Source organism: Labeo rohita, chromosome 25 (assembly GCF_022985175.1).
Source record: "Labeo rohita strain BAU-BD-2019 chromosome 25, IGBB_LRoh.1.0, whole genome shotgun sequence".
Classification (NCBI taxonomy): domain Eukaryota; kingdom Metazoa; phylum Chordata; class Actinopteri; order Cypriniformes; family Cyprinidae; genus Labeo; species Labeo rohita.
In genome coordinates, this window is record NC_066893.1 from 1,375,077 (window position 1) to 1,392,308 (window position 17,232).

Below are 17,232 nucleotides of genomic sequence, written 5' to 3' on the forward strand. Positions count from 1 at the left end.
CAACAGAAAACACACCGGGACACTGGGAAATGTGGGTAAAAGCTTCTAAAGCAGCTGTGACTTTTATTTTGTACAGGGTAATTTCACATGTATTTTACAATCTTTATTACAAAAGTATTTACACAAATCAAACTATTATTGATCCACTGTAGATTTGAGGCACAAATGAATGAATTGTGTACATAAAGCAATCCAACGCTTCCCTCTGGTTTCCTGACCACCCATCAAACTACATATTAGTATCTGAATCATTCCAGTGGATATTTCATTAATACAGTTTTAAAGAAATACTGTTGAAAGGTGCATCTGTGCTACCGAAACAAACATATTCTACATTGACCTGCGGTCATTACATCACAATAACCAGCTTTATTAAAATAAATCACTAGGAGAGTCTTTGGGAAATCGATCAGGAAACAAACATGAACACAAAGAGTCATGTGATTTCATGCATAGAAAAAGACGTCCACATGTACGGTTAAACAAGAGGAAAAAAAAAGATCAAAACATCCATGTGCAAATGCTAAAAATATTTAATAGAATAGATTCACAGTGTAAAACATCAGACAATTCGAAGATGTACTTCTTTTTTGAGGTCGACAAACAGGCTATAAGCCATTAAGTTCTTGTGTAAGTGGCCATGATGTTGAATTTGAGATTACGGTAGATTAACAAAAGGCAAATGCAAATTAAAAGTCACATGCTTTTACATGAAAAGCTTGTTCACTTCAAACTCAACATGCAAGATTATGAATTGCTCTGCAGCATCCATGCCAAATTATCCTGTGAAAATGCATTACGAATGTTATGGGTCAGTAAAAAACAAGCATTTATAGGCATTAGTACGCTGAGTAATAAAAGTCTTTAAAACCATTCAAATACAAACAATAAAACGCTGACGAAAAAGCTATAAAACTGACCTATTGACCATAATTGTGTGTTATGTTTCAATAACTCAATGAAAAAAACCTTAGTCAGGGTAGATGCTCCATTTAATTTGAACCGAAAATTTATGAAAATTAAAACGTGACAACGTTGAACAGACTTTATCTTAATTAAATATAGCATCTAACCTAAGTCCGTATGCTTCTCCTACACTCTAGCACAAAACAGAGGAGAGAAAACATTTCCTCACAAGTACAAGTTCAGAACGTGAGATAAATTAAATATAAAGGATGTCTGTTTTAAATGACAACACTAGAGAAACAAGATCAACTGTCTAAATGAACACCTTTTGTGACGCAGAGCAATTAGTTGTCACAACATTGCAAGGACAGACATTGGGATCTATGCCACTTTCCTTTAAAATGGTCTCGGAGACTTTGTAATTGTAAGCATATGAGCCAAATCGAGGCATATTCAAATGCTAAACAGCCGCAACATCGTGTAGCGTGAGAAACTTGAAATTCACAATGCAGATCAACCCCAACATGACGTTTGCTGCTTAAGCTCTAGAGTCAAACTGTTGGTACGCGACGTAATAGTTAAAATTGTCTGATTCGTACAAAGACGTTTAAGAAATGCAGCAGTCGTAAAGTGAAACAAATTCAAACTCAGGAACCAAAAAGCTATGCTCTTGTTTAGGTTTAAAAAATGACTGTCTTTTTCTTTTATTTGATGCTTGCCAAAACTATAATTCACTGGTGCAGCGATGACACCGTATGTTATTTTAATGGACAATGAAATGTTGATGGGTACATATATAGTTGCATCTAGCACAAATGTGCATGGATCAGCCCAAAATTGTATGACGGCATGGCTGTACCACAGGCGCATCATGCATGTTTTCGCTCGACTCAAAATGGGGGAGGCTCCTGCCTCTGCATGCGTCTCTCGGCAGCGGCCGCCAGTCTTCTGCGCCTCAAGGTCACTGAATCTGAGTCTTCATCCTCTGTGGAGGGCATGGCATCATCATTATCGATAGCAGCAGCAGAAAACATGTCTCCTTCATCAGGTTTCTTGTGTAGATAACGTCTAACAAAGAGAGAACAGAGCGTTAAACTAAAACTTAACTGGACCTAAAACAAAGCCTTGGGGGACTCCCACTGATGATTGAAGATACTGCAATGCTTTTCACTATCGCTGACATATGACTGACTAGAAGTCATTTATTTCCAACAGATAGTACCACCAGTGCTGTATGGACCATATGCATATGCAGAATTTTCTAAAAAAATTCAACTTTTGTGGCTGGATCATGTGTGACCCCAAACTGAATACAACATAATCTAATCAGATAAGATTTACTGGAAATTTCCCACTGAAATGTTATTCTTCAAACACTATTTCTGTAAAAAAAATGGGTGGTTATGAATAACTTTGTCTGAAACAATAATTATTTCATTATTACATTAGCCCAAGAAAACCTGTTTTCTTTCAAACGTATTTGTGAACATTTTTTTTTTTTTGTGAATCTATTCAACAGCGCTGCCCTAGATTAAATATTTTTCTGGTCGACTAGTAGTCGTTAATTTAAGGGATTAGTTGACTAATCATTTATTAATAAACCATTTAAATCATAATAATAAGCCTTTAATTTGCTACATAGCCTAATAAGTGCTTAAGTGCATGCATAAGTAATGATTATGAATGTGTCTGGGAAAAACTGTGAGGAGGCTGCATTAACATTTAATAATTTATTGATAAACTAATGCTTTCTTTGTTTTCGGCTTAAGAGATGAAGACACTGACTCGTCATCTCAGCAGAAGTGGATGCGCGTATTTGCATGTTTAATATGGATTACATAATCTGATAATACTTGTTTTCCATTTGAATAGGTTAATTTGGAAGTAAACTTTTGCTCTCTACATATATATTTTTCCATTTCTGTAAGGCAAGTATACATGGAGTTTCAGTTTTCAGTTTTTTAGTTCAGAGACCGGGACGGCAGAAAGTGCATCCTGTTTGCTTTAATTATTTTATTTAAGCACAATGTTGTTGTTGTTCTGAGTGCACACAAATAAACGTAGAGTCTGTACACATTCGAAAGATGTATTACTCTTATGTGTATGACCAACAATGACAGAGTATTTTGAGAGCAAGTGACCGCACCGCACTACTACTTATGCATTTCAAATGACAAGCCATATTTAAGGTCAATGAATGACAGCCAAGTGTTTGGATGTCCTACCCGATGCATTACCACACAGACCAGCTGTTAACGATCTGTCTGTCACGGATTGCATGACTTTGCTTCTTGTGCATTTTTATTATTATTATTTTTTTTCTGTGACTTCTCAGAGAAACACACTACACGACTACTGCTGATTATGAATGGAATTTGGTCTTGATGACGGATTGTGCACAGTCGACCAGGGTCTGTTCCATTTGGGCTTGGTCACTGTTTACAGTTGGCAGAAAAAGTTGCAGTGTGTGTGGTGTCTAAAGATTATAATCTTAGAATTCAAGAACCAGTTTTCACAAAGTTGTTTTTTTTTTTCTTTTTTTTTTTTTTAAACGTTTAATATTTTTGACTGACACCAGCTATTGTATGCGACTATGCAGTGGAAATACATTCACTATCAAACTTTAATCAGCATTCATTTTGCAATTTTGCCCCCCCAAAAATTCTTGATTTCAAGAAAAATCTCCACTGTTGTTGTTGTGATTTATTTCCTACTTGTAATTCGTAAGTTAACACTGCAAATTTAAATAGTTTAGTTTTTTTAAATTATGTCAGTGATTCTCTGATTTTAAAGATTATCAAGAATTATTTTATTTTTCGATCTGCAGTCTAATAAAAGTTAAGAAAAAAAAAAAAATAGCCTATAGCCCAGGGGTCTGCAATCTTCAAAAGAGCCATTTTGCCCCCTTTACCGCTGAATAAAATTCACGTGAAGCCACAAAATATTAGAGCCCAAATAAAGATAACACGGCATATAGCTAAATATAGTTTTATATTCAGTTATGTTACAGGGCAGGGGAGTAGCAATCATTTCAGTGAGGAGGACAGAAATGTCAAATGTAATAATAATAATAATAATAATAAAAAAAAAAACCAAACTTTTCTTATCTTACTTTTAATTAGCTAATAAATAAAATAGGCTACACCGCTGGACAATAACCAATAATTTGAGTCCATATTAGGGTTTTCCTGGCACATCAAAAGTTATTACTTATATCATATGAGTCCGTTTTGGAGGCTAAATGGAGATTGCTATCACCATGTCAAACACTTGTGTTCATGCAAGCTCTTATAAAATGACTAGTTTCCATGGATCTTGTATTTGCATCTGTTTTTAATGTTTAAATCAGGTCTCCTCTAAATGGTGCTGTCACAACAAATAGGGTCCTACAAATGTGGCCATAGGACTGCAGTCCTGAAACTGCAGCCTCTGGCTGTGGAGCAGAACATACTATTGATAAAACTGGTTTTACACTGGTGTTGTCTGCAGTGTTGTATTTGGTGGGACGGGAGCGGCTGCATTAGTGTAGAAAGATGCTGTGGTTTTTGTGAGTTGGCAGAATTTGTCCTGTCGTGATTTGCCAGTCATTAAAGGAGAAGTTCACTTCCAGAACAAAAAATTACAGACGATACACTCACCCCCTTGTCATCCAAGATGTTCATATCTTTCTTTCTTCAGTCGTAAAGAAATTATGTTTTTTAAGGAAAACATTTCAGAATTTTTCTCCATATAATGAACTGATATGGTGGCCCGAGTTTGAACTTCTAAAATACAGTTTAAATGTGGTTTTAAACAATGTCAGCCGAGGAATAAGGGTCTTATCTAACGAAACGATCGGTTATTTCCATTTGAAAAATGCAACTGATATACTTTTTAATCTTAAACGCTCGTCTTGTCTTGCTCAGCCCGAACTCTGTTTTTGTTCCGGTTCATGACAGTTAGGGTATGTTGAAAAACTCCCATCTCATGTTATCCCTCAACTTCAATATCACTATTTTACCTTTTTTGTTAAGGGTGTTTGATCTTCCTTGCATGTTCACTTTGCAAAGACTGAGTCGGTACTTCTGCAGTGATGTAGGATGATTTTTTGATCATTTGAAGCCGCATTTAAAATGGATTTTGGAAATTCAAACTCGGGGCACCATTATCAGTCCATTATATGGAGAAAAATGTTGAAATGTTTTCCTCAAAAAACAATTTATTTACGACTGAAGAAAGAAAGACAAGAACATCTTGGATGACAAGGGGGTGAGTACATTATCTGTAAATCTTTGTTCTGGAAGTGGACTTCTCCGCTACATGTGTTGTGTAGTGGAGTGACTCAGTCATTAGGTTTGTGCTCCTTTCCTTTCCAGTCAATGGAAACAGTCGTTAAGTGTGTTGAGGTCAGTCTTAGAATGTTTCAGCTAGCTGTGTAGCATGTGCAGCTTAAGCAACTAATACAATTTTGGTCAACTTTCTCATTGACTAATGGTTAGTCGACTATTAGGGGGCAGCCTCAATATTCATACATTCATTGAGCCATGCTGAATATCAATTTAAAAGTTCTGTGCAACTGCCACTAGGGGGCAAAATGCACCAGTATGGATTAATTGTTTCTGGCAAAATAGAGCAAAGCAGTACAAGTTGTTCAGCTCAGACTTCTTAAAAAGTTACAGGGAGAATCACCTGCGAGCTCTTTGGAGCAGCTCCTCCTTCCTCTGCATTAGCATTCTCTGTCTCTCATCTGCGGACTTGGAAAAGCGGCTTCCCCGCACCTCAAAGTCTTCTGCCTCAGGGGCAGCGACCTCTGAACTGCTGCTGGCACCCGCTGACTCTTCCGAAGCGGTATTTAACTGTATGGGTGTGCGCTCCACAGGCTAGAGGAGAGAAACATGCTTTCAAATTAGTAGTGTTTTTGCTGTTTCTATGCAAACAACATATGATTTTAACAGCTAATAAACACTTTCTGGTAGAGGTGTTAACCTCACCTGTGTTGGGAAAGGCACCTGTATCCTGCCCTCCAGGATGTTATCGGTGGTGACCTCTACGGAGCGTGTGAGCTGCAAATCCTGCAGGATCAGATGGTAAGGAACCTGCGGAAACATTTCCTGGATCTGATGGGCCTGTGGAATCCAAGGAAAACCAGGGTTGAAACATGTGGAGAACAGATGAGGCTGTTTGTAAACATGCTGGATGCCAGCAGAAGGACTCACCATGGCATTGAGCTGCGAGTTGTTGGCCTGTGCGATACCAAGGATGTTGGTGGTGTGCATGACCTCCACAGAGAAACTTGGCAGCCAACTGGCAATGCGGGATCCTGAGGGTGAACAAGAGCAGATTAATATATCACATGACACTTTAAAGGAGAAGTCCACTTCCAGAACAACAATTTACAGATATTTACTCACCCCCTTGTCATCTAAAATGTTAATGTCTTTCTTTCTTCAGTCGATATGAAATTATGTTTCTTAAAGGAAACATTTTAGAAATGTTCTCCATATAATGGACTGATATGGTGCCCCAAAGTTTGAACATCCAAAATGTAGTTTAAATGCAGCTTAAAATGGCTCTAAATGATCCCAGCCGAGGAAGAAGGGTCTTATCTAGTAAAACAATCTGTCATTTTTGAAACAAATTGACAATTTATATACTTTTTAACCTCAAATGCTCATCTTGTCTCGTCTCTGCAATGCACATGCGTAGTTTGTGTAATCTAGGTCAATACAGTTAGGGTATGTCGAAAAAACGTCTCATTTTCTTCTTTAATGTCAAAATCGCCCTGATCTTCTTTGCATGTTCACTTTATAAACACTGGGTGGGTACTTCCGCAGCGATTTAGAGCGATTTTGAAGTTAAGGAAGAAAATGAGATGGGAGTTTTTCGACATACCCTAACTGTATTGACTGTACTGAACCGGAAAAAAAAGTTCACATCGACAAAATGAGCATTTGAGGTTAAAAAGCATATAAATTGTTCATCTGTTTCGAAAATGACCGTTCCTCTTCCTCGGCTGGGATCGCTTAGAGCCATTTAAGCTGCATTTTGGAAGTTCAAACTTTAGAGCACCATTTCAGTCCATTATATGGAGAAAAATTCAGGAATGTTTTCCTCAAAAAACATAATTTCTTTACAACTGAAGAAAGAAAGACATGAACATCTTGGATGACAAGGGGGAGAGTACATTATCTGTACATTTCTGTTCTGGAAGTGGACTTATTCTTTAATTACCATAAGCCTATTGTTTCAGGGGATTCTTCAAATCTTCATAAAAATATTACAAAACTGGTCATATTCTACACTCATACAGGGTTTTAGATGTACATGAGTGTTTTTGAGTGAACTATCTATTTCAACAGACTGTTTGATACTGTACCAATATGACTTCAATATGTAAATGACCTCTGCTTTGACTGGCTAACATTTGTACACTGTTGTTTATCAGAGTGGACTGACTTGCTCAGTGAATAGGCACAAAAAGCCACTTGAAATGGTTTGGGTTTAGCATGAGTATGTAAAGAAACGCCTCACCATCAAAGTGGAAGAAGTGGTTATGCTGGTTGAGGTGAGGTCGGGCCTCTGTTCCTGGCCCAGCAGCTATGTTGTCATCCAGCGGCTCTCTCTGGCCCTCTTCTCTCTCTCTACCACCTTCATTAATGTTTAGTGACATACGGCACGTGGGACAGGAAGTGTCCTGCTCCAGCCAAGAGCGCAGACAGGAACTGGACATGAACAATTAATGGTCAGAATAACATTTAAAATATTACAACACTAGAGTGCTGACAATATCAGGTTATTGCTTACTTATGGAAAAGATGGCCACAGGGCAGCTTGCGTGCTGTTGTCATTGAATCCCAGCAGATGGCACAGTCATCGTTATTAGCCAACAGCTCGTCAGGCGTTGCCACAGCAAACCTGCGCACAAGGAGAGGTGTTCATGTCAACACACAAGGTGTCTGGTTTTTATCAGCCATTGGAGCAGTCTGACTCATAATATACATCGGATAACACATTCAAATATATGATACAAATCAAGTCTATTTTTAGAATTTTTTTGTGCTGTGAGAATTAATTATTTTGACAATTAAGTACATTTCTAGGTAATTCTCTAACTTTAATTTGAATGAATGAATGAATAAATAAAAGTACTGAAATTAATCCTGTCTGAACACATTTTTTTTTTATTAAAATCAACATAAATTAAATACAGTAAACCAATGGTAATATGATGTACAAACAAACAAACAAAAATAAAATAAAGTATACTGAAATAAAAAAAAAACATTATTTCATATTGTAATAATATTTTGCAATATTACCGTTTTTTTCTATATTTTTGATCAAATAAATGCAACCTTCTTTTAAGAAACATTACAAGTCTTACTGATCCCAAACCTTTGAGTGGCAGTGTATTTTTATTATTTATTTATTTATTTGTGGGGTTTCTGTATGTAAAATCTAATTTGCTTGTGGTTTCCATTTTTGCAGGAAAACGTAAACTGGAAAATTAACCTTTTTAATTATATTTAATTATAACGGAGTAGTCATACATGTATACAAAGCAGCTTATCAAAAGTAAAATCTCTTTTCAAAGGCCCAAGGTGACATCTTACTAGCCACAAGCTTCACCCATTACACCACAGTTATCTACTTCAGCATCTTTACTTACCCGTTGTGCCACATACTTTAATGCCTGCAGAAATGCTATTGTGTTATTAGTAAGTCTGAAATGCATCAGGCTTCTCACCTGGATTCCATATTGTCAATAACACGCAAGTAGTTTTTATGGCGGCGAATTCTTCTCTGCACCTCGTGAAAGAGATAGCGCAGCTGCATAAAGATCACAAGACTAGCCATGGACAACCAGATGTTCCCGAAGAGCTGCAGGGGAGTGAGAAACAAGAATACATGATCATAAAGACCAAACTCAGACGTGAGAAGAGAAAGAAATCACGGGTGCCACTGGTATTTACTTGAAGATGTCTGCGACTGACGGGCCACAAATCACATGTCAAATCAAGGTAATAACTGTAAACCGCTTCTGGCGGATCAGTGAACATTATGTTAGACAGTCTCAGGACTCTAATAAGAATCCAATGAGTCCGGCCAAATTCATTTATCATTATGGGCCAGTTACATAAATGTTACACAGCCATGATTGCTCATTCTTGTATGTAAGCCGGTTTGTCCATTCAGGAGTATTTCTCTCACCAGCATATGGATGTGATGCATCAGGTCTAGGCAGAGGATGGCTAACTCCATGATGAAGTCTGTGTAGTAGATATATGAGCTCTTGTTCTCCCAGGTACCCTCATGGTTCAGATCCCACAGGTGAATGGAATACCTGTAAATAACAGATCAAAACCTTTAGATTCATGCCTCTGCTTGCTCACAATGATGAAATCTGATGACATTTTTAAAAGAGCACACACCTTATGATGACATGTCCTGTGCGTACAGTCACCAGCAAACACTGCAAGACAGGAGAAAGAGTTAGGGGGGTAATACAGAACAAAACAAAGAAGGAAATTTATTTAATTAGCATCTATTTATCTCTCCGCCGTCGCTTACAAAGTTTTGTAAAGTATTCTTACCTCAGCTGCCATGAAAGCGACAGTGTGCATGCCGTGAAGGTGCCCGACGAGGGCGCAGAGCACGCTAGACCTCCACAGCACGTCAAAACAGACACCAGCAGAGCCAACACTCGCACATGACTGCTCATCGGAGTAGTGGGAGAAAACGAGAGCTGACAGAAAGAATAACACAATATATAAATATATGAATGAGGACATAGGGAAAGGTGGAGGAACGAGAGATGGACAGAGGGAAAGAAGATAAAAACAAGGAAGAAAGCACGGAAGATATGGAGTAAATAAGAATTGCAAAGGAAAACAAAGTGGGGAAGCAAGGAAGTGATAAGAAGGAAAGTGGGGAAAGGGAAGGAAGAATGGAGGAAAGAGGAAACAATGGAGGAAACAAAGGAAGAGAGAAGAGAGCAAAAAAGAAAAAGACATGAGGAAGAAAGTAGAGAAGGCAGGAGTAAATGCAAATGCAAATTAAATGGGGGAAGGAAACAAATGGAAGAAAGCGAGGAAGGAAGTAAACAAGTGAAAGAAGGAAGGAAGGAAGGAAGGAAGGGAAGGAAGGAAAGGAATATAAAAAAAGGAAAGGAAAGGAAAGGAAAGGAAAGAAGAAAGGAAGGCAGGAGAGAAAGCAGGAAGAGTAGAAACTAGAAAGAAAAAAGGAGGGAATGAACGAAGGAAGGAAGAAAGGAAAGGTAAGGGAAGGAAAGGAAAGAAGGAAGAAAGGAAGGAAGGAGAGAAAGCAGAAAGAGTAGAAAGCAAGAAAGAAACGAAACGCACAAGAGCAAACAATGAAGGAAGTAAACAAAAGTACTTGAAAGAGGAAAGAAGGAAGGAAGATTGGAGGAAGGAGAGAAAGTGGGGAGAGTACAAAGCAAGGAAGGGAAGGAAGGAAGGAAGGAAGGAATGAAAGGAAAGGAAAAGAAAGAAACATGGAATTAAAGAGAAGGAATTAAAAAAAGAAACATGAAGGAAGTGAGGAGAAAGTCAATAAAAAGGCAAGAAAGAAAGAAAACAAGGAAAGGTGGAAAGAAGTTAAGGGAAAATTAGGAAGTAGTAAAAATAAGGACGTAAAATAGGAAGTGTGAACGGAAAAGGGAAAGAAGAGGAATTCAGTAAGAAAAGGAGTAAATGAGAATGTAAAAAAAAAAAAAAAAAAAAAAAAAAAAGTACAAAGTAAGAAAGAAAAAAGGAAGGGAAGGAAGGAAGGAACGAAAGCAAAGGAAAGGAAAGGCCAGGAAAGGTCAGTAAAAAAGAAAAGAAAGAAACATGCATGAGAGCAAGCAATAAAGTAAACAAAAGTAAAGGAAGGGAAGAAAGGGAAGGAAAAGAAGGAATGAAAGAAGGAAGGAAGGAAGGACGATTGAAGGAAGGAGAGAAAGCAAGGGAAGGAAGAGTAAGAAGCAAGAAAGAAAAAAGAAAGGAAAGGAAGGAAGGTAAGGAAAGGAAAAGAAAGAAACATGCACGAAAGCAAGCAATGAAGGAAGTAAACAAAAGTAAAAGAAGTAAGGAAGGAAGGAGAGAAAGCAGGAAAAGTAGCAGAAAGAAAAAAGAAAGGGAAGGAAGGAAAAAAGGAAAGGAAGGAGGGAAACAAGGATGGAAGCAAGCCAGGAAGGAAGTAAACAAAAGTGAAGGAAAGAAAGAAAGAAATGAAATATGAGAGGAGAAGTGAGAGAAAGCAAGAAGAGAAGGAAGCAAGAAAGAAAAAAAGGAACAGAATTTAAGGAAGGAAAGGAAAGGAAAAGAAAGGAAGGAAGGAAGGAAGGAAGGAAGGAAGGCAATAAGAGTGGAAGAAGGAGAGAAAGCAGGAAGAGAAGAAAGCAAGAAAGGGGGAAAAGGAAATTAAGGAAGAAAACAGAAAAGGGTAGAGAGAAAATGAGAAGGAAGTAAAGAAGGAAACATGAAGAAAGCAAGGAGAAAGTCAATAAAAAGGCAAGAAAGCAAGCAAGGAAAGGTGGAAAGAGGTTAGGAAAATTAGGAAGTATTCAAAATAAGGACATAAAATAGGAAGTGTGAACAGAAAAGGGAAAGAAGAGGAATTTAGTAAGAAAAGGAGTGAATGTAAAAAAGAGAGAGATGGAATAAAGGAAACATGAATAATGTAAGGGGGGATCAATTAAAAAAAAAACAATGAATGAAATAAAGGCAGGAAGGAGAAAATGAAGTAGGAAGGGAATAAATTTATGTAGGGAGTAAGAATTAAAGGAAATGTGGAAAGGAATAAGAGTAAATAAGAGGAAAACATTAAGGAAGTGAATAAGGAAGTAAGAATGGAAACATTGATGGGAGAGGGAAAGAAGGAAATCAGGATGGAAACAAGCAGATTAGGAAGCGTAGGATGTAGGAAAGGAAGTAAGAAAGGAGGAAGCAAATAAGGAAGAAGAGTAGCACTGATGAAGGAGGCAAAGAAGGAAATCAGTAAGGAAGTGAGAGTACATTAGAGAAACAGAGTAAATAAGGAAATGAAGGCTGTAGGAAAGGAAGAAAACATGAAGGAAGTAAAAAAGAAAGCCAGCAAGGTAAGACAGTAGGTACTTATTTAACCAAATAATATTTACAGCCAAGAAAAAAATAAAAATAAAAAAATAAGATTAAGATTCTTCAACTTGTATCTTTTTTTGCTTTTCAGAGTGTTAAACTGTTCAGAATACATTTTCCGTTACAGCAAATCGTAACGTTTTTCAAAACAGGAAATGATCAAAGTGTCATGTACAGTAAAACACTTTCTGAACTATTTTTTTAATAGTATTACTATATATACAAGCTTCCACGCTTCACGAACATTAGTATTTATTGATGTGGTTTAGACGTTTTGCTCACATATTCAAAGCGGTCTTTGCAGAGCTGCACCATCAGATGAAGGAAGATGAGAATGGAGAACCACAAACACCACAGCACCACCTCCTCCACCCGCTGCACATTCAACACGCCAAAGATGAAGATGAACTTGTAGAAGATGAAGTTCCAGAACTTGTCTTTCAGATGCTGGTCACACAGAGAAGAGCACATGAGCAGATGGACAAAAAAAGATAATATTACAGTGGACAACAACGCTGAAATCTTCAATGCATGTCATATTGTAATTATATGTTGCATATTTCAAATCTACAGGAACCTACAAACATGTACAGTAGCGTTCAAAAGTTTGGGGTGGGTGCGATTTAAAAACAAAAAAACAAAAAAAAAGGTTTTTGAAAAAAGTCTCTTCCGCTCACCAAGGCTGCATTTAACAGTACAGTAAAAATTGTAGAATTTTGAAATCTTATTACAATTTAAAATAATTGATCTATTTTAATATATTGTTTAAATGGAATTTATTTCTGTGGACGAAACAGCATTACTCCAGTTTTCAGTGTCACATGGCCCTTTAGAAATCACTCTAATATGCTGATTTGCTGCTTCTTAAAAATAAATAAATAAAACATAATTAAAAAATTAATAATAATAATAATAATAATAATAATTTATTCTCAAAATATTTTGACTTGATTCTCAAAACATGTAGACTTTATTCCCATCATTTTGACTTCATTGCTGAAATATTTAGATTTTATTCTCTGAATATTTCAATTTTATTCTCCTAATTTTGACTTTATTCTCAAAACATTTAGACCCAATTCTCAGAATTTTGACTTTGTTTACATATTTTGACTTTATTTTCGTAATTTCTACTTATTCTTGTGATTTTGAGTTTTCTTGAAATATTTCAATTTTATTTTCGTTATTTTGAATTTATTCCCAAAACCTTTAGGCCCAATTCTAATAATTTTGACTTTATTGTTGAACTATTTCAACTTTATTCTCATAATATTTCGACTTTTTTCTTGCAATTTTAAGTTCTCAAAATATTCTGATTTTATTGTTATTTTGACTTGATTCTCAAAACATTTAGACTTTATTCTCATAATTTTGACTTTATTGTTGAAACATTTTGACTTTATTCTCTGAATATTTCAATTTTATTCTTGTAATTTTGAGTTTTCTTGAAATATTTCGATTTTATTGTTGTTATTTTGACTTGATTCTCAAAACATTTAGACTTTATTCTCATACTTTTGACTTAATTGTTGAAATATTTTGACTTTATTCTCTGAATATTTCAATTTTTTTCCTCATAATTTCAACTTTATTCTCGTAATATTTCAACTTTATTCTTGTAATTTTGAGTTTTCTTTAAATATTTTGATTTAATTCTTGCTATTTTGACTTGATTCTCAAAACATTTAGACTTTATTCTTATAATTTTGACTTTACTCTTGTAATTTTGAGTTTTATTAAAACATTTAGATTTTATTCTCGCTATTTTGACCTGATTCTCAAAACATTTAGACTTTATTCTTATAATTTTTACTTAATTGTTGAAATATTTCGACTTTATTCTCATAATATTTCAATTTTATTCTCATAATTTCAACTTTATTCTTGTAATTTTGAGTTTTCTTGAACTATTTTAATTTAATTCTTGCTATTTTGACCTGATTCTCAAAACATTTAGACTTTATTCTCATAATTTTTACTTAATTGTTGAAATATTTCGACTTTATTCTCATAATATTTCAATTTTATTCTCATAATTTCAACTTTATTCTTGTAATTTTAAGTTTTCTTGAAATATTTTGATTTAATTCTTGCTATTTTGACCTGATTCTCAAAACATTTAGACTTTATTCTCATAATTTTTACTTAATTGTTGAAATATTTCGACTTTATTCTCATATTTCAATTTTATTCTCATAATTTTAATTGACATATTTTGACTTTATTCTCTGAATATTTCAATTTTATTCTCATAATTTCAACTTTATTCTCGTAATATTTCAACTTTATTCTTGTAATTTTTAGTTTTCTTAAAATATTTCAAATTTATTCTCGTTATTTTGACTCGATTCTCAAAACATTTAGACTTTATTCTCATAATTTTGACTTTATTGTTGAAATATTTTAACTTAATTCTCATAATATTTCAACTTTATTTTCATAATTTTTACTTTAATATAAATATTTAACTTTATTTTCAAAATGTTTTGACTTTATTTTTGTAATTTCGACTTTATTCTCAAACTATTTCAACTTTATTCTGAAAATATGACTTTAATCTCGTAATCTTAGATTTTTTTATACGGCACTAAAACATCGTAATATGTATCTTTATGAAGCTGACAAAATAAAACTTAAGCTGTCAAGGATGCTGTGATGTCATTATTATATTTTTTTCTCATTTAAAGATACAAAACAGACTGTATTTTACTGCCTAATACAGCTGGATGTTTTATAGTCTTTTGCAGCAGTGTGCTCCTCATAAATGACTCCTACCTGCTTCTCGCTGACTCTCAGCGGTCCAAACACAATGCACTGGATCACTTTAGCGATTAACATGAGGATGCAGCATGCCGTGTTCACCATCACCTGTGGGAATATGACAGCTTCTTTTAAAACAGTCATATATCAACCCTCATAGGTTCTGAATCTAAAACATTCAGGTCTCACATACCCAGACGAAGAGACTGTCGGTGATGAGATACAGCAGCACATTAGTGGCTACATTCCCAAAGTTGTCCAGCTGATCCAGCTTGATTTCCTCATCAGACGTGCTGTGCGCGTCTTCTGTCAGTGCAGATGAGTACTTTGAGTCTCTGACTGTGGTGTAGGCACTTAATATGGTCCCGGCCAGCAGAACTGTGCTCAGGGCGGTGTATGTCTGTAAACTGGGCCAGGGGAAGCGCTCCAGAAACAGCAGAGGCATCCTGACTGCTTCTCAGCTTCGACTTTACAGGGTTAATTGTCCAAACGAAAGCAGTTTTCCTCCTCTGGATGTTGTTGACGGAATCTGTTCTACCAATCCCAGTGCAGAAGAAATCAGGTGTCCTTTTATAGATGACAACAAGTCCTTCACAATCACATTTAAACTTCTCTTACATACACATAAATATCGGGATCTGTTTTAAGAGCCCGAACAGAAAATCTGTCACTGCTCTGGTGTGTTGTATCTACGTGTCCTTTATTTGTCTACAAACAAGAAACTCTAAACAAACTCAAAAAGGCAATATATCGTTATGTATTATATTTAAACCTCATTACGGCGAGTACAATTCAATTCTTATCATTCGTAAAGCAAATCCTTGTATTTCTAGAACATATGATTATCTCACATTAGCATGAAAGCTAATCTGCTTCAGCTACGCAATGATTAAAACACGACAAACAGTCTCGTAAACTCATCAGACGGTCTTTAAATCCGTCCCGTCATGCTCGACGTTCAGTCTGACAGCTGCTTGGTTTCACTAAAACTCTCAAATATCATGTTTAGACCTGTTTCTCTGCCTGTTTCTGGCACTTTCTGTCCCTCATACCTGTTTCCGCTGCATCTGACGTCACGTGCTGAACTTCCGGTAGTTATGTGACAAAAGGCGGGGCTTCGAATGTAAACAAATATGAAATATTTGAATAGCAGAAGCCTGACAAAAATAACCATGATAACCACAGCCGAGGTATGTCAAAATAGACTAGTTGTTATGTATTATTTTGTTGTTGTTTATATAACAGGTACTGGTACTAAAATAGCATTATGACACTTGTTTGTTGTCCCTCACACAAATAATGGAGACTATTTTAAGTAGAAGCTCATTACAATCACACTATAGAGTTGAATTATTATTATTATTATGTATGCATTTATTCATTTTTTTTAAGTGAAAAGTATTTTACTTATATTTAAAATCATATACACTACCGTTCAAAATTTTGGGGTCAGTACATTTTTATTGTTTCTTTCTTTTTTTTTTTTTTTTTTTTTTTGAAGAAATTAATACTTTTATTCACCAAGGATGTATTAAGTTAATAAAAGTTAATAAAAAAAAAGTTAATAAAAGTTTATTAAAAGTTAATAATAAATAATTTACATTGTTATAAAATATTTATATTTTGAATAAACACTGTACTTTTTAAACTTGTTATTCATGAAAGAATCCTGAAAAAAAAAAAAAAAAAAAAAAAAAAATTACAGGTTCCAAAAAATATTTGGCAGCACAACTGTTGATATTATCCAACATTGATCATTCTAATAATAAATCTGCATATTAGAATGATTTCTGAAGGATCATGTGACACTTAAGACTGGAGTAACAGCTGATAAAAATCAGCTTTTCATCACAGGAATAAATTCTATTTTAAAGTATGTTAAAAAAAACAAACAAACAAACAAAAAACATTATTTTATATTGTAAAAACATTTTGCAATATTACTTTTTTTTTTTTTTTTTTAATCAAATAAATGGAGCCTTGATGAGCATAAGAGACTACTTTAAAGACTATTACAAGTCTTACTGACCCCAAACCTTTGAACGGTAGTGTATATATATATATATATATATATAAATAATATATATATAAATAATATATATATATATATATATATATATATATATATATATATATATATATATATATATATATATATATATAATAATTCTAAGAGTCCATTAAGATTCTCACAAAATTTCTTTTATGTTCAGTAAAAATTCATAAATACAAAGACATTTTGAAAGACTAACCAATGGTAAAAGTAAGAGAAACACATCTACTATAATGCCAATCGGGTAACAGTTCTTTAAAGTGAACACTCAGCAGATTCAAACATGGGTTTGTGCTTTATATGCTCAGTGCTGCATATTTTGTCTCAATAATTTATTCTGTGCTTCTTTTGATTATCATAAATTGCAAGAATAGATTTTACATTTACAATCAAAAGGAGAAAATTGAAGACAAT

General features: G+C 34.8%; 1 protein-coding gene across 1 annotated transcript; it reads right to left on the bottom strand.

Annotated features, from left to right (window-relative positions):
• Positions 1 to 30: 30 nt before the first annotated feature.
• amfra (autocrine motility factor receptor a) lies at positions 31 to 15,843 on the bottom strand. The gene is given in 14 exon segments (XM_051099500.1): positions 31 to 1,974; positions 5,575 to 5,765; positions 5,877 to 6,011; positions 6,102 to 6,205; positions 7,417 to 7,607; positions 7,690 to 7,800; positions 8,633 to 8,766; positions 9,097 to 9,229; positions 9,318 to 9,358; positions 9,480 to 9,544; positions 9,547 to 9,631; positions 12,288 to 12,452; positions 14,781 to 14,873; positions 14,959 to 15,843. Coding segments are annotated over 14 exon segments (1,878 nt in total). The 5' UTR covers positions 15,211 to 15,843; the 3' UTR covers positions 31 to 1,796.
• Between the last annotated feature and the right edge of the window lie 1,389 nt (positions 15,844 to 17,232).